Source organism: Diplotaxodon limnothrissa, linkage group LG18, assembly GCF_057381915.1.
Source record: "Diplotaxodon limnothrissa isolate DT_005_m linkage group LG18, D_limnothrissa_male_GT1.1, whole genome shotgun sequence".
NCBI lineage: Eukaryota > Metazoa > Chordata > Actinopteri > Cichliformes > Cichlidae > Diplotaxodon > Diplotaxodon limnothrissa.
The window spans coordinates 28,575,557-28,599,397 of NC_140613.1; the positions used below are offsets into that span (position 1 = coordinate 28,575,557).

Here is a 23,841-nt window from a genome sequence, read left to right on the forward strand (position 1 = left end):
ACATTTCACTTATAATAACTACTATAGTTGTGCAGGACTGCTGGAGCCCATGGAAATGTTATGAGTAACTATACTTTTCAGACACATAAGGTGTAACACCAGTCTTTAAAATGTTTTTTTTTTTAAGTCTGTGCAGCCTGACTTAGCTGTTTTCCCTTCATCAGTAAAAGTGTTGGAGGTGAAGTGATTAACTGTTGCAAGTGTATCTCTCCAAACATCTAACAACAACTAGCCTGACCCCAGCACTACAACCGTGAGGACTTGAGAGAATTTCTTGTTAGGGCAAAATGAATTGAAACAGTGCACTTGTACCTTCATTTGTAAAAAGAATCATGATTGCTTAGGGTCAAGGTCAAGAAAGGGTGACATCTACAGGAAAAATCATCTCCTTGCAGATCAGATCATCATTTAATTTCAACAGATTAAAATACAGGAACGGTGCTTAAACTGCCTTTAAAAAAAAACAACTAAAATCTATCATTTTAACAATTTAACATGTGACTCAAAAACATTCAAGCTTCAAACAAAAAGGGCACGGTATGTAGAGAACACTACAGTGTGGTCTTTATTGACACGGTTCGAACAAAACAAAGGTATGAACAAACAGCCCCAAATGTCATGGTATGCAACCTGAAAAGCAGTTCCTTCTTCTTATCTTCTCATGTTGAGCAGAAGGGTTTAAATATGCAAATATTGTGTATGGAATGTGTGTTTGATAAGGCATAAGTCCAGGATTGAGTGTAAATCGCTGTGTTGAACTGTAGTTCAGAACAATAAGGACAAGTAAAAAAGGATAGCATGACGACGCGGTGTTAACGTTTGACCTAATCTGAATGAGCCAGTCTCACAGCAACAGTACACTTTGGGTTCAGGTGAGAGTGGTGAATGTGGCACGAGATTTAAAAACAAGAAAAGGTTCAAATTTGGTTTATCCGATCTATTCTTCCTAAACTGCAAAGTGCCCACCACTGCGGACTTTCAAGGGCTTGCACAAGTCCAGGTTTTTAACTGTGTCACGACACCCGTTCTTCCACTGCCACAGAGTCTGACAGAAACACAGGAGTCTGCCAACTTGTGCCGACGCGTCTTCTTCACAGGCCGATGGTGTAGGAACGGCCTGCGGGGTTGTGAATGGCAGAGCAGGAGGGCTCCGTCACAGCCCATTCATACCAAACCTTCTTCCCGTTGTTGCAGCGCCAGAATCGCACTGTGACATCATCGTCCTGGGATATGGAGATGGGTTGCTGTTGGCAAGAAGGAGCACGGTGACTTATCTATTCACTCTCATTTTTCAACTTTAGCATTTAACTCGGTACCGACTAAGGAACTTACTTTAAGAGGGAAGAGGATGGGGAACCAGGAGAACATTCCGGGTGAGTGTGTTTCTGGTTTTATACCTGCCAACAAAGAAGACTTTAAATGACAGTTCAACCAAAAGGAAAAAGAAAATACTTCTAGTATTCTGGACTGTAGATTGTAGAGATATTACACCTGCCTTTTTTTCCTTCTTTTTTTTTTTTTAAAAACACGATGGAAGTAGCTAGCGATGCTCAAAGCACCTGATTTTTCAGAAATCATGATCGAAACGCTCCAAAACAAAAATGTGAACATTTTCATGGACAAACTATTTGCTTTCTGCACAACTACACCCACCAACGCATCATTCTGAAACATTAATGAAGCCCTGCTGGGCTGTAATGGTAACAAGCTGCACTCTTGATTCTGTTGCTGGATGTAGACTGACAGAAAACAGGTCCTAACTTCTGCATTCATTTGAAGCAACTAGGTCATGATTTTTTTTATATGAACGTGCAAAGACTGAGTGCTAAAAGTAGGGCTGTGCGACATGTGGGGAAAGAAAAATAAATCTTATAATAATTTTTTTTACCAGTTTTCAGTTGATCGATATATTTCACAATATAAAATGAAGCATTAGTTATTAGCTTAAATGTTTCTTTCCATTCCTAACTGAAGATATGAGGTCAATTTTGATTTAAATATAATTTTCTAATTTCAAGCTCATGTAAAATAAATAACATAGGTATACAGAACAAACAAACATTTTAATTCTCTAATTTAACTCTGCTTGATGACATCGTGTCTTTTATATGAAGCTGTCTGTTGCATTCATTGACCTCTCTTTCCAACAATGTCCTCGCCTTTTGAGCCTTGGGCTGTGTGTGTTTGGGGGGCATGTTTGGTAATGCTGGCACGTTATCAGTTTTTATTTTCTCTTTCATCTTTCTCACACTGCTACCATACTGGCGTTTATGTCTGCGGTAGCCCAAACATTAACATTTCCAACTGTGTACATCAACCTAACCTGACGCAGCTCTAACTCTCTTCGAGCCACATGATTGGTTTGGCGTAGCACCATTCTGTTTGGTTTTTCATGCCATTTTCAGGCATTTATCAACACATGGCTGGAATGAATCTACTAACTTTACATTACTCTGTTGAGGAAAAGTTATTTTGCTGTGATAATCTTCATGGTTTTACCATCCAGCCCAAATTGCAAGGACGATGACAGATTCTAAAACTGGGGAACTCGTAAAAAAACCTGATGAATAAAAAACAAAATAGGCCAAAGGACAAATGGATCTGGATCTGCTGACTTACTGAGTGTGACATCTTTGTAGAGAGTGGTCTCAAAGTAGCCAGCAAAGCCATGGAGCACAGAGTTACAACCCACTGTGAATCTGAGGCACTGATACCGGTTATTGTTCATATCTGAAACAGACGGAGGGAGAGGTGGTGAGCACATGCTCTACAAGCTTATTAGAGGGATTTTAAGCGATTCCATCTACCTGTTGAGGGGTGTGTGAAGGTGAAGCAGGGTTTGGGATCAGCCAACTGGTGGAAGTTATGAAGGCGCACAACATAGGGCGTCTCAAAATGGGACTCTGGATCCTTGTCTCGTTCGCGGCATCCTCGTACTTCGTTGTAAAGCTTAGAGGATGACAGAGGAGCCAAGTAGGACGTGTACGAGCAGGGAATGCTCACGCCATCATCTGAAGGTGAGATGATATAAACAAAGGGGAAAATGAAAGTAATTAGAGTCAGGAAGCATTAAAAGGTGACGCTTTCAATATGGCTTGGTGTGGAAAAATGACCTCTGATGACTCTGCAGTGTCTACATGTGTAATTAAGTCTTCATTAAAATCCTGAAATACCTTTGAGAAAATGCTGTGCTCCATCTAAGCACTCTGGGGAGAGTTCATTGTCGCCAAATGATCCGAGCAGCTCGCTGACAATGATGTCAGCTTTCTCTGGTGCGGCCCACTCCCGCATGTCACATGACACCACCGTCACCTGATCCCCCCACTCCTCAAAGCGCCAATTCTCTAGCCTAGAGAACACACATCAATAAAATAAGCGTTGAAAGTTTCAGGCTTCACTTCAATCCCCTCCTCACTCACTATAAATTCAGACAAAATCAAAGGCCAAGCTTTTATCCAATCTATAGACTCATTCAGGTAGCGCAATTGATCTGTTGCATGCGATAATATTTTTGCTTGTACGCTGTGAAACATGGAACATTTGAAAGCATTATTTTACTCACGTCACTACAGCATTGGGATTTTTCTCCACAGCATACACCCTCAGTCTCCTGTCTGCCTGCCTGGCAGCACGCAGGGATGCATTGACCAGAGGACCCCTACCTGCTCCCAACACCATCAACACCCTGTGGAAAAAACACATCATTTTAGACAAGGCTGCTACCCTGGTGGTTACCACTGAAGTTTAAACAGTCAGTGTGTGTTATCCTGCTCTACTTCCAGTGAGACTTATAGGAGTATATTATAGACTGCCATGATATTGAGGTATTAATCAATATCTGGATACAGTTCCTACTCCACAATCCTCACTTGTGACTCTTTATACAATAATTTTAGATATAGATACTTACTGAACATTAGTGTCCTTCTGCTCCTCTGGAACTCTGTCTAGCAAACATTTATATACAGCCTGCACACACAAAGAAAAGACCAAAAACAAAATGGTGTTAAATACATTTTGCCTCAAACTCTTACAGACCATTTAAACCCCTTTATTAACACCAAACACCTAAATGTCAGTGTTTTTCAAATGCTACATGAGTGACAGTCTGATTTATGTGGATAAGCTCTACATACACAGACAAATATCTAGGCGTATCTTCACATTCAGGCTGAACAGAGGCCAAAGCAAATGATAATGATTATGGGCAACAGTGTGGTGCGGTGGTGAACACAGTTGCTTCACAGTAAGAATGTTCTGGGTCCAAGTCCACTGGCTGGATCAGGGCTTTCCAAGAAAATGGACAGATGGATAATAATTACAAGCTCATAGGTAAAAAGCAACTGACCAATATTGAAAACTGATACCATCCACTAAGGAAACATGAGCCAGGAACTGAATTTTCAAAATAAGCGCAAAGGGACTGTCCACTAATAAAATTAATCACAGCTAGCCGTGTTCTCTGTGATGCATAAAAACAAATGCACTTGCATATCTGAACAGTCTGCCCAAGTAAAGTCTGTGTAGGGGAAACAATTTTACTGCATTTGTATGTCTACTGGACAAGCAAAGACCTCTCTGTAACATCTGTGCCATGCCTCCTCATACCCCAAAAAATGTCTGACTGTCTTACTTGTTGGTACTGTGAATACTTAATAGGATCCTTCTCGAACACTTCGTATGTCTGAGACTCCAAGTTGTCCATCAGAGGCTAAACAAAGAAAGCAAAACATGACGTTAAAAGGTCCTGATTAGGAGGAAAAAGCAAAACAGCCTCACAGTTTTACAATTCTACCAAACAGTGAAACTGCAGTTTCCATTCATATCTTTCGACTATGTCATCACTTCATTACTTTATATTATTAGACATGTGTACAATATGTCACAATTAACAGATTAATTCTTGACTTAAAATGTATAGTTTGCAAGGTCATTGCATTTGACCATCAAAATCTAATCTGATGTTCCTTCAGTGATCCAACCAGACATAACTATACATCTAGCTATGGCTTCAGGTTGCACAGAGGCATACAAACGTGAGCATGAAAGGGTACTTCCTCACCTGTAGAGGTGACTGCAGGTAGTCTTCATAACCCTTAGCAAAGAGCTCGTAGGCATTGGGTGCAGGCCTGTTCTGGTTGAGGTACTCCAGGTACTGCAGGTAGGATCGGAAGTCCTTGTCAGTGTGCCGACTGGTGCCTGTGAAGATGAACTGGGCCTCCAACTAAAAAAGGAGATCATTTTAATTTAAAGATTTATTTTTTCAAAAGTAGACAAAAAACAAAAACAAAAAAACAACCTTTTTGTATTTGATTGCAGATTGTTTGATTTTAACAGAACTCAATCTATGAATGTTATTTTATACCTTGAAGAGTCGAAAGATTATTCTCTGATGGGCTTTCGACAAAACAGGGAAGCCCTTCTTATTGGTTAGGAAGATGCTGGTGGGGAGAATGGCTGCTTTGATAGGTTCTCCGAGCCATTTATCAATCACAGTGTCTGATGGCATATCTGGTCCAATGTCAACCGCTTTAGGAATACAAACGAAGCACAATCTCAGTAACAGACAGGAGCATAATTATTTCTCAATGCCCGAAGTTTGCCCCAGGTTGCTGCTTCACAGTGTGTTCTCTCACCAAGACAGATTCTCTTGTTGTAGTCACAAAGGGTTCTGAATGAGTTCCACCTATGAAAAAAAAATGAGGTAAGTAAACAAAGAGAGACAGTGTTTTAAAGGAAATCAATAGTAACCGTTTCAGCATGCAGACGGCACTCAGTTGCTCAGGAAGTGCCGTGGCATGAAACTAACCAGCTCCAAGTCTTCTCATCAACGCTTGTGTCATCAGTACAAGAGATCGGTTCATTCTCAGTCAGATCTTCCCGCATGTCCTCTGACGCCATCAGTGGGACGCGTATCCAGAACTAATCAACAAAGAGGACAGCAGCAGTTAAATGAGCACTTCCACTGTCTTGACTTTTCTGACATCTTAATACAGTCTTTGTGTGCTTGTTGATTCCTGATGTGCTGCGTCTTACATTTGAGGTGTGATGTCCAGTGTGGATGTGATTTAGCAGCACTCGGGCTAGATTGGCATTACTGAGGCCCTTCAGAGGGATCATGAAGACAGGCAGGCCCAGGTAGGCGGAGAAGTTTAGCTCCTGGGCAAGAGCCTGGAGAGGAACATGGGAAAACAGATAAGATAAGCATTAAAAAGATGACACGATAACCTCACTCATATCTCAAGATCAAAGAACCCTCACAAGCACCATCAAACTCAAAGAACTTACAGCCTCTGAGTTTCTGCGTTCTGTCTCGATTTCTGAATCTGCATCGATCCATGGAGAGAGCTTCCCAACGATTAGAGTATTCCAATCTAGACAGAACAAAAGGACGGTTTAGAGAAAGCATCAAACACCTAACCATTTTACCTTTATGCTAAAATCACATTCTTCTGATGATGAGTATTTAATACAAAATATGAAAATGATTAGAATTAGTGTCTTAACATCTACTTTCCTTCTTAGGCTGGGCTTTAGCAGAACAAATGGTATTTTTAGGATTGGTCTTTCAGCACAACCTACCTACTTTCTGATGAGATTTAGTTTGCAGACAGATGTCCTGACATAAAGACTTCATTGCTCCATTAATTTTTGGCAAACTCCCCTGCTTCAGATGCAGCAAAACAGGCCCTGACCATGATAATACCACCACGCTTTTATGCTTTAATGCGGTGTTTTCCTTACTCCAAACAGTCTTTTAAACGTAAACTAGCAAGTTCTATTTTGGTCTCAGAAGCCCACATAAGATTGTTCAAATGCTCAGTATTCTTTTTGCAGAGTAGCTGCTCTCTTTTTGGTGCCCTGCTATGAACAACACGTTGTTCAGATTCTGTAACCCTTTCCATCCCGTTGAACATCAGCAGTTCCTTCCTGAATCTTTCTAAAATCTCATTTATGCCATGACACACTTACACAAACGTATGTCGTCAAACTTTGATAAATTTATGTTCTATGAATAAAAAGTAATTTACTGAGAATTGTAAAGGTTGCAGTGTTTTTGGTTTAACAGACCTAATAAGAAGTTAATTTCCACTTTTAGGACTGTAAAAACTGACTATGCTTAAATTTATTTAATATTACATTTAAATAGAATTTAAAGTGACCTTGACCCCCCCTCCCAATAAATAAAGGGCACCAGTAGACCCCACCATGCCCAAAAATACCCTGCACAGAATAACACACTCAGTGTTTCCTCTCACTTTAGGGGGACTGATGATTTAATAGCTAGTAATGCCTCAGGCTGCAAAAGACAAAGGGGCAGGGAAACTGACCTCTGCCACATAACAGCAGGTCCGACCGGGTCTGGGCTCCAGGTCGGGATTTAGCGGGCTCCAGCTCATATTCCCTCCTGAACCTCGGGTGGAAGAGAGGCATGCACAGGAAGTCGAACCTGGATACCAGAGGAGGGAAGCACTTCAGTTAACATTCAAAATATTTATAATATCAGCACGAAGTAAAACACAAACTTGTTTTCTAAGTAATCCTCCACACAGCTCAAATACTATGGGAGTAGGCAGAGCCTGTGTACTGCACACTTCACTACAGTGTCAAGCATCATTGTGATTCGGGCACGTGCTGGTAATTCACCGGCTAGCTTAGCAACCATCATGCACTGAGAACGTGCTAGCAAAGCAGCGCGTTCTGCTCATAAGCTCATTTCAGCTAAACAAAAATTACATGTAGAATCGAAAAACCATCTTACCCAAGTTTGGCGACCGCGGATAACGTGTCGGCTATCTCTGGCACACAATTCAAATCTCTCCCGCAGGACACCCTGCTCCCTGTGCTGGCAGACGCCATGACTTTAGCCGACTGAATGAATTGATTTCTCGGACTTTCACATTGCTCTGCCTTTAGAAGAAACTGGCGCCATCTTGGCTCCTAAGGATTGCAATGCTTGCTGGCTAACAAACGTGAGACAGAACCAAGATGGTTAATGAGTGCACAAGTTGCATATCGCGTACATTGTCGCGATAATTGTGCACCGAGCGTTGTTTAAACGTTGCCATTTGATGTTTCACGGCGACTTCTTTTTCCAAGACGAACAGCTTGCTGTACTTTGATAGAGAAAATAAAAACCAGAAACCAGATTTGAAAAATAAAAACCCGGCAAGCCCTTCCTCCACTGTACAAATACAAAAAATTATTTACTACTAGCTGATAATGGGGACAATTTTTTATTTTTTATTATATTTAATTTTATGCTATGTTATTTTATTTTTTTAATATACAGATGAAAACGTATTGTTTTGTGCTGCCTGTCTGTTACTCTTTTAAATGTGCTGACAGCCTCCCGCAGCTCGCTGCACTCTACAGTACATGGACGTCTTGCTTCTGCACACATTGTTAACTATTGTATAGTTAAACAAACATTGACCAGAAATTATTTGGATAGAGACTTTTTTAGACGCACTCATTAAGAAGCAATAAAACACCACAAAAACACTTCCCTACTCATAAAATTGGTTTATTTGGCAATTTGTTCATAAATAACTAAAGTTAAAAAATATTTTTTCAGCAGAAAATTCAGTGTTATGTGAAATAACATTACGGCTGAAGATGTTTTATCCTCAGATCATTTTAAAAATGGCATGCTTTATTTAATCATCAGTAATTTGTGATATTCTTTAAAAGTATGTCTGTAGTTGCTGCTGGCCAAGGTGGTCAGTCAGATAAAAACTTGTCTGTTATGATGATATATCACAGAAGCTCCTCTATTTGCCAATTCTGGTTGTGTTTTCACATGCGAACACAACGAGAAAACGGTGCAGGTCTCTGACACTGACATATGTGAAACGGAAACACCTACAGTTTCCATTGGGATCCAGGCAGGCGTGCTTTGTGGAAAGTACAATAGCCAGTTGCAGCCTACCGATGACAGTGTTGTAAAAGATGGATGAAAACAAGCAACAAAGTTTTATGACAGAATGCTGTTTGAGATGAAAGGCAAAAGATCACTTTCACTTTGGTACGTTTTGATTGATTTCTATTTATAGATTCAACTAGGCAGCACCGCTTGCTTTGCTTGTCCTTACTGAACTCCACTTGTAGGACTTGCAGAAAGTGGCTTCTGCGGATATCAGGTTCACAGCATGTAGGCTAAAATATCACTTACATAAACCATAAATGGTTTTGGATATGGAACATGGCGTGTGTATATGTGTGTGTTTTTCTACCAGCTGTCACACCTGCATGAGCTATAAAAGCGCAAGAACTCAGAAGCAGATGAGAAAGAGTAGCAGCATCCGCCCTCTACAAACCAGATCTGTTTCTTTGACACTTAAGATTGTGTTTGATCAGCTTTTCAGTGGATAGACTGTGTTTGAGAACAACTTTTGTTTACTTTTCAACAGAAAAGATGTTCTGATTTTGTGATCAAGTATCTGTGTCTACACCATCATGGCTTTGGAAGATGTTTGCAGCTTCAAAGAAAGGCCGGTGCAACATAAATGGTTTTCTTTTTCATCTCTGGGGGACGCAGCAATTCCATTTCCTACGAGTGACTGTTACAACCTAAGATACTCAAGACTGGAAACATCTGAAAACAACTGTGGAGTTCCACTGCATTTTTTTATACCACCTCTTCCACATTCCTCCTCTTTCATCAACAGACCGTTGTCATCCTTCTGCCCACCCAAAAATTCAATGACAGTCCAGAAGCCTTTCCGTTTGGCTCATGGAACAACAACCCTGGGTTTCATCTTCCAAGGTGGGGTAATAGCAGCAGCAGACACACGTGCCAGTGCCGGGGGGCTTGTTGCCTGTCCGGCTGTTCATAAGATCACCCCTATTCACTCTCATCTAGTGGTCACATCTTCTGGTAGTGGTGCAGATTGCATGCTGTGGGAGAGAATTCTGATTAGAGAGATCAGACTGTACCAGTTACGGCATGGACATCGCCTTTCAATACGTGCCACAGCTAAGCTCCTTTCATCTATGCTCCATCCTTTTAAAGGTACTGAAATGTGTGTTGCTCTTACACTGTGTGGTTGGGATAAGCAAGAGGGTGCCGTTGACTGTGCAACAAGTTTGGAAGACTCACCCTGGATGACTGATGATAGCTCCTTGGCTGTTTTTAGTAACCAAAACATTACTGCAACAACTTCTCCAAACAGCGGTCCAAAGCTTATATATGTGTGCAGTGACGGAGCCCGACTGCAGGGAGATGTCTTCTCTGTGGGCTCAGGCTCACCTTATGCTTATGGAGTCTTGGACAGAGAGCTGAGGTGGAGCCTGAGTAAAGGAGAAGCCATCTCATTGGCAAGAGAAGCAGTGTTCAGGGCCACTCACAGGGATGCCTACTCGGGGAACAATGTGGATCTTTTCCACATCACAGCACAAGGATGGAGCCAGAGAAAGAGAGAGGACTTGAAAGAAGAATATTACAGAGATAAAGAAAAGAAGGGAAAGAAAAAGAATGACAAACTCAAATAATACTCAATAATCAAAAGCATTTATGTGTGGGAGGAAATTATGATGTTATATTTATCATTGAAAAGTAAATTTAATAATAATCACACACATTTACACTCTGATGGATGGATCGGAGAGTAACTTGGGGTTAGTATCTTGCCCAAGGATTCTTGACATGCAGACTGGAGGAGCCTGGGAACAAACCACCAACCTTCTGATCAGTGGGTGACCTGCTCTACCTCCTAAGCTACTAATGGGCAAGCACAGTGGCTTGAGGTTAGCGCTGTTGCCGTACAGCAAGAAGGTCTTGAGTTCGATTCCACCATCTTTCTGGGGTCTTCCGGGGTCTTTCTGTGTGGAGTTTGCATGTTCTCCCTGTGTTTGCGTGGGTTCCCTCCAGGCACTCCGGCTTCCTCCCACTGTCCAAAGACATGCAGTTTGTGGGGATAGGTTAATTGATTAATCTAAATTGCCCATAGGTGTGAATGTGGGAGTGAATGTGAGCGCAAATGGTTGTCTGTCTCTGTGTGTTAGCCCTGCGACAGACTGGCGGCCTGTCCAGGGTGTACCCCGCCTCTTGCCCTATGACAGCTGGGATAGGCTCCAGCGCCCCCCGCGACCCTGAAAAGGATAAGCGGAAGTGAATGGATGGATGGATAATAATAATAATAATAATGATAATAATAATAGCTGTGGAATAAAAGGTATTTCCTTTACCTCACACTTTTTTTAACCAATACACCGCCACAGACACAGGGGGCGCTGTTTGATTTTGTTACCGTGACAGAATAAAAAAAACTACCGCGGCGGATGTTGCTTGTTCATCATACATTTTCAAAGATGGCCCTTGCTAGTGTGTTGAGCGGTGATTCTGCGGATTTTTCGTTTGATAGTAGCCAGTCCTTTGCTTTTGGTGGCGGACCCGGACCAAGAGGTCTGGGGTTAGAAGGCACGCCCGAGGACAGCCTCAGTTTTTCCGTTAAAAACCCGCTGTGTGTCGGAGACGATGATGGCGTCGAAAGGAAAATAGAGTTTCTGCATGGAACCACCACCTTAGCATTCAAAGTAAGTTAACGGTCCAGTTATTGTAGCTATATGGTATAAGAAACCCCAGTAGCAGTTGTATACCTGTCTAAACTAGATGTTTGATAAATTTTGACTTTACATATCATACGCTAGGGTTTCCGGTATAAATTGTCTCTGATGTTAGCATGCTAGCGTGGCTACGAATCGCTTTCTCATGACAGATGTGCATGGTACACGAGATAGGTGATGTGCACTTAAGTAAACGTAAACAAGTAATCTCTCTAATATGTTTACTATGTATAGTATTAAGACAAATCGTGAATTACGTAGGCTTACGTTGACGTTTCTCAGTCAATTTAAAAGCAAAAATGTGGGTGTTTTAATAACATAGTCACGTGAATTTATATAGTAGGAAATCTGACGTGTTCTTCCGTAAAAAGTGCAGCAAGTACACACTTTTTGATGGTTACAACTTAAAAGAGCTACCTAAACGTGTGTTATTTCCAAAGTGATTTGTGCTGAGTATGTAAATGTATTTCATCCATAGGAGAGCCTAACCGACACAGGATATTTTGGCTGATAGTATACATTTTTAAGGGTTTTAAAATAAACTCGTGCCTTTTATATACTTGAAATATGTTCAGTTATATACTGAAAAGGCAAAATGGATGAAAATAGTGCGTTCCTCACAAACTAATCGCCTACCACCTCTTCAACTTGAACCCCAACTTTTAGACACTGTGTAGCGTGTTGTAAACAACAGAAGCAGTCCCAGGTGTTGGGGAAAGTACACGGAGAGACCATTTCTCACTTATCTCGAGTATCGTTTTATATATTTTGCTCCGAGGAACGTACACATATCGAGAAATATAGTAAAATAAAAATGTAGTTGACCTGTCTTAAAAAAAAAAAAAAAAAAAAAATTGTAATTGATACTGGCCAACTATGTATTAATCAAAAACAATTTACTATCAAAAGAATATTACATCATTGCTACCTTTTTGTTAAGACAATTTGCAACACATTTCTGTCAATATTAATTAAATGCATACATGAATGAAATTTGCAAGTCCATATCTTTACATCACATCATGTTAGGGGTTAAAATGTGATGATCTTTCATTATTATGTCATTACTATGTTCAGTGACGTTGCAGTAGGAAGGAGAAAAGCACAAAGGCCCTTTAATAAGATTCCTGTTAATTGTATTCAGATATATACATGTATAATGTGTTGAATGAATTAAAGTCACACTTTCTGTGAGTCTTCTTTTCAACTGTGAGTTCTCCATACCTGCTTTTCTAAATGTTATTGTTAAAACACACATGAAGTTTTGATTGAAGAAGACGTGTATTCGATTAGTCATGACTGTGATGCGCACAATAAAAACAAACTTGCATGCTCACGAAAAGAAGCCAAGAAATCTCTAGAAAGTGGAAATGTTCTTTTTGATGTTGTACATCAAAGTAGAAAATCTAAAAGGGGGGAAAATAAATCTTGATTTCTAGAAAGTTTAAGGCTTGCTGTTGTTTTTTTGTGCTGTAAAGATTTAAGCAGTGTCTCTGAGGATACATTTATTTGTAATTAACAATCCTTCCCTAAAAAACCACCAAGATTCCATTGACAGGCTTATAAACTGGCATGTACAATTGGCGATGCATAAATACATTCTGCCTGTGTGCCGTAGAAACCCCCGATTGAAAACATTTAAAACAGCATGAAAGAGCCTTGCTGTTGATTTGTCATCACAATTGAAAACAGCCATTGTAGTCTTCTCCCTCAGTTTGTCAAACGCTGTGGAGCAGTGTAAATACAGAACCCTGCTGATGGATTTTGTCTCTTTAGGGGATTTGTTGATACAAGTAAAAGATAAAAATAACGCCATCCTTATCCCTTAATCCCTTAATGAAAACATCCCCCACAGACATCTCCCTCTGACTGGCCAAATCTGTTGTCTACTATACTTGCTTCTGTGACTGTCAGTTCGCTGATAGAGGATTTTGGAAGGAAGAGCAAAAGTCTTTCCTCTTATCCAGCAGCTTTCTGCTAGAGCCGAACCGTATATTGCACCTCTCTGACAGCTGTAGAGCAGCAGCTCTTTTTTTTTTTTTTTTTGGCCTCATTTAGGCAGAACTGCTGCAAGCGATCTCTTACTTAAATTTAGAGCAAGTGACTCTATTCTGTTAAAAGAAGTGGATGTAGGGGAGGGCATTAAAATGTATTATGCACTGGTAAGTAGTGTAGCTGTTTAAGAGAGAGGGGCACTGATTGCAAAGTTCTGGGCCACTGCTAATGTTTAAAATGACAATTTGGCTGCGAGCCAGTTCCAGTTGATTTTAACTGTTTAACCCAACAGATCGATCGATCACTGACATCGGTAAATGCCATCTTTGTGTCTTTTCTTAATCAATGTACTGATATCAGTCTATATATCTAGTACTTTAAACATATGGTTTTGTGAGGAACTTGTGGAAATGTGGGCTACCCGACCCATTTTTTGACTGCTGTTTCCCCTCTCAGTTCCAGCATGGAGTTATCGTTGCAGTGGACTCTCGAGCCACAGCGGGCTCCTACATCGCGTCACAGACGGTCAAGAAGGTGATTGAGATCAACCCCTACCTACTGGGTACTATGGCTGGAGGAGCTGCAGACTGTAGCTTCTGGGAGCGCCTGCTGGCCCGCCAGTGTCGCATCTACGAGCTTCGCAACAAGGAGCGCATCTCAGTGGCAGCCGCCTCCAAGTTGCTTGCTAACATGGTGTACCAGTACAAAGGCATGGGACTTAGTATGGGAACCATGGTCTGTGGCTGGGACAAGAGAGGACCAGGTAACATCAACAGTTATATCTGACATGGACATGTCATTTTGTCTGGTTATAAACTGATCTAGATAGAATTTGTACTACTTTAAACTGTACCAGTATCAAGATATGCAGTGCTTCCTTGAACTGATTGTAGGACAATTTGTATAGTGTCAAATCAAAACAACATTTTCCTTGAGGCACTTTCTAGTGTAAGGTAAAGACCTTACAGTAATACAGAAAACCTATAATTGTACAGTAATAAACATATTTTAGCTAACATTCACCCACATTCTGTCTACAATGAATATATCAGAAGCAGCTTGGGATTCAGTGTCTTGCCCACAGATGCTTTGGCATGGAGACTGGAGCAGTCAGGGATTGAATTACCAACCTTCCAAGTAGTAGATGACCTGTTCTACTTCCTGAGCTCCATTATCTCCCCTAATGGGGAGATAAAACTGGCAATCTGGAATCAAGTTGACCTCATGAAAAACTATGCAGTCTGTGAAAATTGTTCTTGAAAATGGTAAATTTGGAGAAAGAGCAGCAGAACGACATCCAGCAAAGTACAGCTGGCCTGGAAACCAAATGTGGACTTAGTGACTGAGTCCAACACTTGTCTGCCTGCTGCTGGTTCTCCTAAGAGTGGCCTTCCAGCTTGGAGTAGATCTCTGAAGCAGAGCAAGGGGCACAAGTTGAAGTGTGTATGAATGCAGGGAAAGAGGCTTTCTGGAGATGGAGCTGAATGTGTAGCCAAATTAGCCTCCTGTCAAAACAGGAGAGTCCAGGTGGTTAGCAGCTAAACTTTAAAAATATAAAAGAGGGGATTGTGAACTGGTGAATGTATGCTGATTTTGTCTTACTCAAAAAAAAGTCCCTAATATTCTTGTATGGGATATAAATGTTTAATCTCTTTGTTGCCGTTTGTGATTCAGCTTTTAAGTAATGCACTTAAATCTACTCAACACACATCAGCTTTTCTCTCTTGACATATGCTAATGGGTCTGTTTTTATGTGAAAGATTATTTTGGCAGCTTAATCATGCATCGGTTTTGTTTCTCAGTGTTGTCAAAGATCCTTAGTCCCAGGCAAATTTCAAAGCGGCTTCATTATTCATTCATTCTTCATTATTTTTTAAGCATGAGTTTGGACATGAGTGGTTAGCTGTTTATTATTTAAATGAAATATACTACAGCTGGGCTGTGCGGATAATTATCATTTAAGAAAAAAACAAACATATGCATTACTCCGGGTTAGCCACTAGGTGTCACTGCAGCCTTTCTTTTGCTCTGTCTGTTTTAGTACCTTAAGCTGTGGCTTTTGAATACCACACAGTGTGAGGCTGTACATCACAGAAGGTGTGCTTAAAGAGGCCGCCACGGTGACACAGTAATGGGAAATCGATGAGGCTGGGACTGCAGGCCAGTGAGAGCACGGTGGGATGATGGACATTGGGTCTCAGCCCTGGACAACTGGGTCGTATGCATAATGGCCATACACGTGCTGAGATCGATGGTGGCTTTGTATGGAAAGCCAAGAGGTCTCTGTGAACAATGACAGCCCGCTGGTATGCCAACAAACGCAAATGACACGTGTTAAATCCCGGGCAATCAATTGGGGAAATAATGATCCCTGTATAAGTTCAATATGTATGCGGGCTTTGCCATGGTTCCCACAATGCCAGTGATTGAACGGAGAGGTAAATGTCATGTAAATTAAATCAATCACGATTAGGTGGGAAGCTCATTAACCAGCTACAATCATGTCAGGCACTTATTCCCCTGATGAAGTGTCTTAAGCTCCATGCAGACTAAATTGAATAAAAGCGACATTGAGGAGCTTGACAAATATGGCTCAATGTAATAACATTGCATGTTATGACACTCACATAATCAGGGCACGGTTAATGCTTGATAGCTGGATAGCGGCTTTGGCTTTGACAGAGGAAAAAGTGATTGTACCTTGCGTGGCACCCCCCCCAGTGCTCTCTCTAAAGACATCAAGGCTTCGTAATGAGCTGATATGTGATCCACTGAAATGTAGCGTCATGGCGACAAAGCCGAGCAATGTTTGATACGAGTCCTCATCAAAGAAGACCCATGTGGCTGTCGGTTTCGAGCAGGTCCCAAGGGAATGATGTAATCGCTTTTTCTCCTCTGTACAACTGCTGCTGTCTTTTTACTCCTGAGCCAGTCATGAATTCTAGGGGGGGAAGGACAGATGACAGACACTGACCTATTTGAGGCTACCCACCCATGCATCCTTACTTACACTGTAATACTGTCATTCCATCCAGCTGCACTGGCTGCTGTTTTTAAAAAAAAAAAGAAAAGAAAAAAGGCTCTTCGAGCACCTGTCAGCTGATTGATGGAGTAGAAGGAGCCTCTCCTGGCTGCAGAGCTCCACCATCCAAACGACACTTCCGCTCTGATGTGTGCCATGCAAATTTTAACCTCCCTCTTCCACCCCCCCACCCCCCTTCCCCTCGCCCTTGGTTTTCTGAGCACTCCTCATCGGCTGCATGTGTTTCAGACTGTTAAGTGATAAGTGATTGCATTGGGCGCTACAAAGATCCCAGGTGTGAGGGGTTTTTTTGGGGGTTTTTTTTAATGGATGTGGGAAGTGTCTTTTGGGTGCCGCTCTGCTGCTATACTTGGACCTCCTAAAGAGTCCTCATCCACCTCCGTCAACTGTGCTACTCAACACAAGAGGCTGCCTTTACAACTCTCTCTGCCTGCCCATTATGTTTTTAACGAGTCCCTCACAGTTTTCAAGAGGAACAGGCAGGTCTTGGAATGGCAAATTACCCCCGTGCATAGGCAGGCACTGGATGATTATCATGGCAAGCTAACGACAGGCTGAGGAAGCTGCAATTTGCCAGTTGAAAGCAATGGTAAGCTCCCCCCAAAAAGCAAGTGGCTCTCTATCCCTAATAGACTGTCACTAGTTTAGCTGCGAATCTCTGCAAGCGAGGGTGTGCAGTGTGAGGGCATTTTGAAGTGTTTTTTAATGTGGGAGATGAGAGATAGCGGTGGATATTAGGTAATTTTCCATGCATGTGTTCCTGCGTTTGTCTGTGCATCATTTTCACAGGTTTGAATTTGTGAAAGCAGTATGAAAAAACATGCCTTTTCGCAGGCTGTCTTTTTACCATCTGCAGGCTGACTGTGGGCGAGCTCACAGGCTGGTGCTAGTCATCCGTTCCACGTCACTCCGGGATGAGGCCTAGCGAATGTGTCATAGCGCGGAACAAAATGTATCGCATGTGTCCACGAAGCGTGGTGTGGAGCAAACTGTCCCTCACAGGTCCATCAGAGCATTGTGAGTCTGCGGTGCACATAAGATTACATGTTTGGGGTGGAGGCAGAGCTTGTGCCTCCATGTGATGCTCAAGTGTGTAAAGGTTAAAGAAATGTGTGTGTTTGTGTGGAAGAAGTGCGCTGTACTTGTTTGACGTCTACAGGATGTGAGCGCGATGTTGTTCTTTGCCCTCCCTGGCGAGGTGCGAGATGCTGTTACCTGCGAAGCTCAGGTTGTGGGTCGATAGTTAATTTTTGGCCTGTTTGCGGGGATCAATAAGATCCAGAGCAGGGCCCCTGGGCGGACGGCGATGTGGCCCCCGCCTTGTCAGCAGGTTCTGCGGCCGGCTTCGTTTTACTTGAAGAGGGTGCAGCTGTTCATATCTGCCAGCCTTACTTCACTTGGAGAGGTTGCAGCTGTTCATATTCTCTCTCTCTCTCTCTGGAGGACATGCCGTGCGTGAGCGTTTCCAAGATCGCGTGTGTGTGTGTTTGTTTGTGGGAGTACTGCGGTGTTAGATGTACACCATCTCAGTTTTCCTGTCAAAGCGCAACATCTAGAGAAATACAACTCCCTTTACACGGTTTCTCTGTCCTCTTTGCCTTCCTGTCCTATTGACCCACCCGTTGTCCTTTCTGTTCCTTTTTTTTGCTTTTCAGGATTGTACTACGTCGACTCAGAGGGGAACCGGGTGTGCGGCGACTTGTTTGCGGTGGGGTCAGGCTCCATGTATGCCTACGGTGTGATGGACAGCGGCGTGAGACACGACCTAACGGTGGAGGAGGCCTGCGAGCTTGGCCGTCGCGCCATCTACCAGGCCACGTACCGCGACGCCTACAGTGGAGGGCAGGTCAACCTGTACCACGTCCACAGCGAGGGCTGGACCAGGATCTCCCAGGACGACGTGCTCGTGTTGCACCACCAGTACAAAGATCAGGCGTAGTTATAGAAAACAACATAACGTAGAGCCGGGTGAGGGTTGGGAGAGATGAGGGAAGGGGTAGGAACTTATTCTAGTATCCAATGTTTAGCTGTTCTGAAATGCCAGAAAGGGTTGACACATAATAAAAAGGACTCATCTGCAGATTGACTGCGACTCACATTTCTTCTGTGACTTGTTGCTAGCTTCAAGCCTTTATACTGTACATTTTTAACAATGCCAGTGAGTTCCACTCGCCTTCCACACAGTATGATTTGAGGGGTTGCAGAGACAGGCCCGATGACTCAAACATGCTTTAATACAGTGTGGGAGTAGTGTGGTGCTTGCCCTACATACATTTCATTTGGATCGTACTCTTAGAAACTGCATCGCCTTCTTCAATAAAACCTGTGATGTTCTCTCTTTTTTTTTTCCAAGAGTCTTGCTTTTGTTATTTCGTGGGAGGGCCAATTCCATCTTTGGGTCACAAGATAGTGAATTGTATTTCTTAGAATTTCCTATTTATGCAAATGTTTAACGGGATCGCTTCCTTTTCCTTTTGATGTAGTCGTTTTGCCGCTCGTTGTGTTTACATTTCAGTCATCTGTTTCCCTCCACAGATGTGGGGATTTTGGAGGTACATCCAAAATCTGTGTAGTCTCCTCTATACGTTGTGTTTATTAGTGGGGGAGTAGTGCTGTCTAAATAGCACTATTTAATTGCGTACCACCAGCCTCAGTAATTGTGCCTCCTGAGTTGTAACAGTATGTTTTCTTCCCCTCTTTGATAATGTTCCCTTCCTCCGCTCACGTTGCACAAATGCGCCTTTTAATTGGAAGGGGAAATTTATTCTTTAATTCCTCCCTGACACCCTTAGCTTCTCAGCGTGCAGTGTTGTGTGCCACCCTGCCATGGTGTTTTACAATGTAACGACCTGCGCTAGCGGTGTGTCCCCCTCCAGCGGTTTTTATGGCCCGGAATAAACACTAATAAAGGCGATGGGGTAGACAGCCGGAGCCGGCGCACTTTCAAACCGTGGTTAAAAACTAGTTTCACAGGTGACTAGTTAGCAGATGGAATAGAAATGGGATTTCGATAAATGGAAATGAGTGAGTCTCGTCTGCGATGCTGCTTCTGTTAAATGAAGTGATGGGGAATTGCAGCGTCAATAGAAGCAGATACTGAAAGAGTGATGACGCATGCGTCCGTGGAGAGATGCTAAAATGGAGCAGATGTGTTAAACTTTGTATTCAAATTTTGAGAAAACTAACCACACATGTCCTCCCTGGCTGGCTTCAGGAGTTGGAGGATGGATTTTTTTTCCCTCAGAAATGAGTTGAATATGACTCAGAATGGTGGATAAAGACTAGGTCCTCCAGTGCCATTAAGTATCCAGTGCACTGCATTGTCATCTAAGTAGGAAGGCTTTTCTTGATAAAAATAGCCGGCTTTTAGAGGCCGTGGTTTTTGTCCATAATTGCTTGTTGAGATATCATTCAAACAAAAGCACAGTGGAATGTGTGTGTGTGTGTGTGTACATGGAAACATTGACCAATTGTACTCCCAGATAGCAAGACGACATTGAATTGATGTTGATTTTTCATCCGATCCGTCGTTATGATCAGGGTTGAAATGCCACTGTTGTAACAACATTGAAATACTGTGGTAAACCGACGGTCTTACTATAGGGACGTTGAAATAATGTTGATTTACCGTTGTTTTTTTGTCATTGATATTTGATCTATTTGTAGTTGACCAGGTGACGACAACAACGTCGAGAAAACGTCTACTTATAGTTGACCATCATTCGGCGCCGGTCACCATCAAAAAGCCATCGATTTGTAGTTGAGCGTTAAATTGCATTGCAACTGAGCGGGTTCAAGCTTGAACCCAGCATCCAAACAGAATATTACTGAAGTACCCTAATCAGCCAGATGTAGTTAAAAAATATTTACCAGTATTAAATCTTTCTCTGGTGACGTCAAGTTTTTTTTTCTTTACTAAAACAGCAAAAGAGAAAGAATACTCTGTTAAAAAACACTTTGCCATGGTGGATGAAGTATATTTTTTGAGATTTGCCTACAGCTACCTAGTCTTACAATAGCAGTCTTGTCAAGCGGGGATAACAGGAACAGTTTGAGGAGTATGTGGAAAAAAATAAATTGAAAAATCATAGATGTAACCTTAGGGTGTAATCAAAGAATGACACCCAAGTTTCCAACAATGGTTACAGATCGTGACCGTGAATTTGAAAAGAATAATTGCACCACCCCGACCACTGATCGCTATCTCTGTCATACCTTTGTGTAAAAGGAGGGGAAATTGTAAGATGTTCTACATTCGTATTATGATATAAATATAAAGGAATAAAAAGATGTAGGGATATTGGCACTCTTTGGTTCTTTAGGGTTACAGATTTGTGATAAAAGCTGTCGGTGTGTTTTAAATAAAATTCTTTTACATTTACCAAAATTGGAACAATCCGATAAGCACGTAACCTGGGCTCGGAATGAATTCATGGTTCCTGCAGGAAGGATCCTTGGATGATCCCGCTCTTTATCCAATGCCACACAGTGAATATTAGCAGTGAAAAAACAACAGCGGATTGCTCTCTGGGTTAATTATAATCACTTTAATGATTTCAAGGACCATCGTGAGTTGAGAACTGAAATTTGTCCAATAACTGCTTTAGGAGAAAATATCTGCAAAATCAGATTAGCTCTTTTAAAAAGGCTTATCAACATTCTTAACTTATCTCGTGAACTCAGTAAGTATGCCTGATAATAATTAGCATCTTAGATTGCTGACTTTGGTTTTTATAGTGTCACTGGGCCTGAGATTCATCTTTTAGTCAAATAAGTGCAAGTATCTGCGCATTATGATGTTCACAGACGACACCGTGATCTGTAGACTAGTGAGAGTATGGAACATGTGGAGGAGTGGTGGAGGTATGCACTGAAGAAAGAAGGGATGAAAGTCAGTAGAAACAAGGCAGAATACATGTGTCTGAATGAGAGCGAGAGTGGAGGTAGTGAGATTAGATGAGTTTAAAGAACTGGGGTCAGAAATCCTAAGCCATAGACCAGGGGTGCCCAATCCCGGTCCTCGAGAGCTACCGTCCTGCAGCTTTTAGATGCATCCCTACTCCAACACAGCTGAATCAAATGGTTTGATTACCTCTTCAGCATGCCATCGTGTTTGGCAAAGGCCTGATAACAAGCCATTCATTTGATTCAGCTGTGTTGGAGTAGGGATGCATCTAAAAGCTGCAGGATAGTAGCTCTCGAGGACTGGGATTGGGCAGCCCTGCCATAGACAGTGCACAAGAGAGGTGAAGATGAGAGTCCAGGGAGGGTGGAGGCGGAGGCTGGTTTACAAGGTGCTAGTGAGACCTGCTGTGGTGCATGGTTTGGAGACTTTGGCATTGACAAAAAGACAGGAGGCTGTACTGGGTGCGGCAGAGCTGAAGATGTTCTGATTTTTGCTACGAGGGACCGGGACAAGATTAGAAATGAGTTTGTGAGAGGGTTTGGGTACAAAGTCAGAGAAGGAAGGCTGAGATGGTTTGGACGTGTGTAGAGGAGGGAGAGTGGATATACTGGAAAGAATGTTGAGTATGGATGAGGCACGGGTACAGGAGGAAGACCACAGAGAAGATCCATGGATGTGGTGAAGGAGCACATGCAGAGGGTCGGTGTGACAGATGTGGCCAAATGTGCAAATAATGCGGTCAGGGTATATAAAAGTAATCTGTTGTCTTTAGGGCAGTCTGAAGCTCAGACTTGGTTTCCATGTTTGTTTTTTCTACTCATGTCTCAACCTGATGTCAGCTAGGGACACATTTCTTTATATAGTCATGTCAGACACAAGCAACGCCACAGCCTCAAAGGATCACGGAAATAAAATGGCTTCTTTCAGACAGATGATAAACCAAGGTGCTGCAGAGAAGGCGAATATAAAATAAATATATTGTATGTATTTGAATTAGAATTGAAGAAAAAACTGTAAATCAAGCAAAGATACTCTAGTGAAATCCAAAACTTCAAATATGGTTCTTTTAAAGCAGGGTTGTCGAAGTCATTTTACGTCACGGGCCACATACAGCCTACGTTAATCTCAGTGGGCCGGACCAGTGAAACTCTTCTTTCTGTCAGTGTAAAGAAGTTGAATTATACATTTAATTCTCAAGACATCTTAATATAGGATAAAGAAGTACGATTTCAACAGTGTGTCTCGGTTTTTTCTACACGATAAAGAAATACTGCTCAGTATTTCAGTAAATGAAAGAAATCTTTCACCATGACTCTTAAAGTGTAAGATTACATAGAGAGTATATCCATGTGTACAACTGATAGTGTGGAGTGAATACACACTGCATTCAAATGGGACTAGATTGCTTTGCCAGGCCAATTCTGGCCCCCGGGCCTTTTGTTTGGCACCTAAACTTTAAAGCGTGGATGCTGTATTTCAGATTACCTCCTAAGTGACATGACAAAGTATAAAACAGTTGTAACTATCGTACTTTATGAACTGCCGTCACTCATTACCCTTCAAAATGCATGAATGTATTACTCACACAGGACTTTGTGGATCATATTTCATTGTCTCACTGGTACCTTAAACAAAACGTTCCCGTTCACACTTGGATTTTCTTTTTGGTCTAATCCTCACTGACAGAGCAGCTAGTTTGGCCACGCAGACTAATGTGCGTATACGTGACTGCAACATAATGAATGCTCTAAAAAGAGACTGTCCGAAATATATGCTCGTGGTCACTTTATTAGGAACGCCTTGCTTGTATGGGCTGGATTCCTGTTTCCTTTCAGAGCTGTCGTAATTCTTCATGGCACAGATTGAACAAGATGCTGGAAGCATTCCTCAGAGACCTTGGTCCATATTGACGTGATTGCATCACACAGTTGCTGCAGATTTGTCAGCTGCACATGCAAAATGGCAATCTCACCAAATCCCAAAGATGCTCCGTTAGATTGAGATCTGGTGATTGTGAAGGCCACTTCAGTACAGTGAACTCACTGTCAAGTTCAAGAAACCAGTTTGACTGGCTGTGGCATTTAAATGATGCTCAGTAAGTCCTAAGGACCCCAAAATGTGCCAAGAAAATGGACCCCACATTAATACATCACCACCAGCCTGAATCATCGATAAGTTTAGATCCGTCCTTTCATGCTGTTTCACCAAATTCTGACCCTACCATCTGAACGTCCAAAAATGAGACTCATAGGATCAGGCGTTTTGCCAATCTTGTACTGTCAAATTTTAGCAAGTCTGTATGAATTGCAGTCTCAGTTTCTCATTCTTA

General features: G+C 42.0%; 3 protein-coding genes across 3 annotated transcripts; 2 read left to right on the plus strand and 1 right to left on the minus strand.

Moving 5' to 3' along the window:
- Nucleotides 1–566: 566 nt before the first annotated feature.
- Nucleotides 567–7,872, minus strand: prmt5 (protein arginine methyltransferase 5). Its single transcript, XM_085377734.1, has 16 exons — nucleotides 7,763–7,872; nucleotides 7,332–7,450; nucleotides 6,289–6,374; nucleotides 6,037–6,171; nucleotides 5,810–5,922; nucleotides 5,637–5,686; nucleotides 5,366–5,529; nucleotides 5,063–5,224; nucleotides 4,634–4,711; nucleotides 3,911–3,969; nucleotides 3,563–3,685; nucleotides 3,174–3,349; nucleotides 2,808–3,011; nucleotides 2,620–2,730; nucleotides 1,333–1,397; nucleotides 567–1,244 (listed from the first exon to the last, which is right to left on the minus strand). Exons 1-16 carry the CDS (start codon nucleotides 7,858–7,860, stop codon nucleotides 1,092–1,094), a joined length of 1,896 nt encoding a protein of 631 aa, XP_085233860.1. The 5' UTR covers nucleotides 7,861–7,872; the 3' UTR covers nucleotides 567–1,091.
- Nucleotides 7,873–9,459: 1,587 nt separating this feature from the next.
- On the plus strand, nucleotides 9,460–10,494 carry psmb11a (proteasome 20S subunit beta 11a). Its single transcript, XM_085378595.1, has one exon. The coding sequence runs from the start codon at nucleotides 9,460–9,462 to the stop codon at nucleotides 10,492–10,494; it is 1,035 nt and encodes a 344-aa protein (XP_085234721.1).
- Nucleotides 10,495–11,283: 789 nt separating this feature from the next.
- Nucleotides 11,284–18,928, plus strand: psmb5 (proteasome 20S subunit beta 5). The gene is made up of 3 exons (XM_085379124.1): nucleotides 11,284–11,538; nucleotides 14,020–14,326; nucleotides 18,262–18,928. Exons 1-3 carry the CDS (start codon nucleotides 11,284–11,286, stop codon nucleotides 18,543–18,545), a joined length of 846 nt encoding a protein of 281 aa, XP_085235250.1. The 3' UTR covers nucleotides 18,546–18,928.
- The last annotated feature ends 4,913 nt before the right edge of the window (nucleotides 18,929–23,841 follow it).

What these genes read in the sequence shown, in the direction of transcription:
- prmt5 (XM_085377734.1), bottom strand. Translation starts at nt 7,860, where the DNA reads ATGGCGTCTGCCAGCACAGGGAGCAGGGTGTCCTGCGGGAGAGATTTG. An exon ending in AGTATTCACAGTACCAACAA is followed by an intron (nt 3,970 to 4,633) that starts GTAAGACAGTCA and finishes TTGTGTGTGCAG; the next exon opens with GCTGTATATAAATGTTTGCT. An exon ending in CAGAAGGACACTAATGTTCA is followed by an intron (nt 3,686 to 3,910) that starts GTAAGTATCTAT and finishes TTTTTTCCACAG; the next exon opens with GGTGTTGATGGTGTTGGGAG.
- psmb11a (XM_085378595.1), top strand. Translation starts at nt 9,460, where the DNA reads ATGGCTTTGGAAGATGTTTGCAGCTTCAAAGAAAGGCCGGTGCAACAT.
- psmb5 (XM_085379124.1), top strand. Translation starts at nt 11,284, where the DNA reads ATGTTGCTTGTTCATCATACATTTTCAAAGATGGCCCTTGCTAGTGTG. An exon ending in CCACCACCTTAGCATTCAAA is followed by an intron (nt 11,539 to 14,019) that starts GTAAGTTAACGG and finishes TTCCCCTCTCAG; the next exon opens with TTCCAGCATGGAGTTATCGT. An exon ending in CTGGGACAAGAGAGGACCAG is followed by an intron (nt 14,327 to 18,261) that starts GTAACATCAACA and finishes TTTGCTTTTCAG; the next exon opens with GATTGTACTACGTCGACTCA.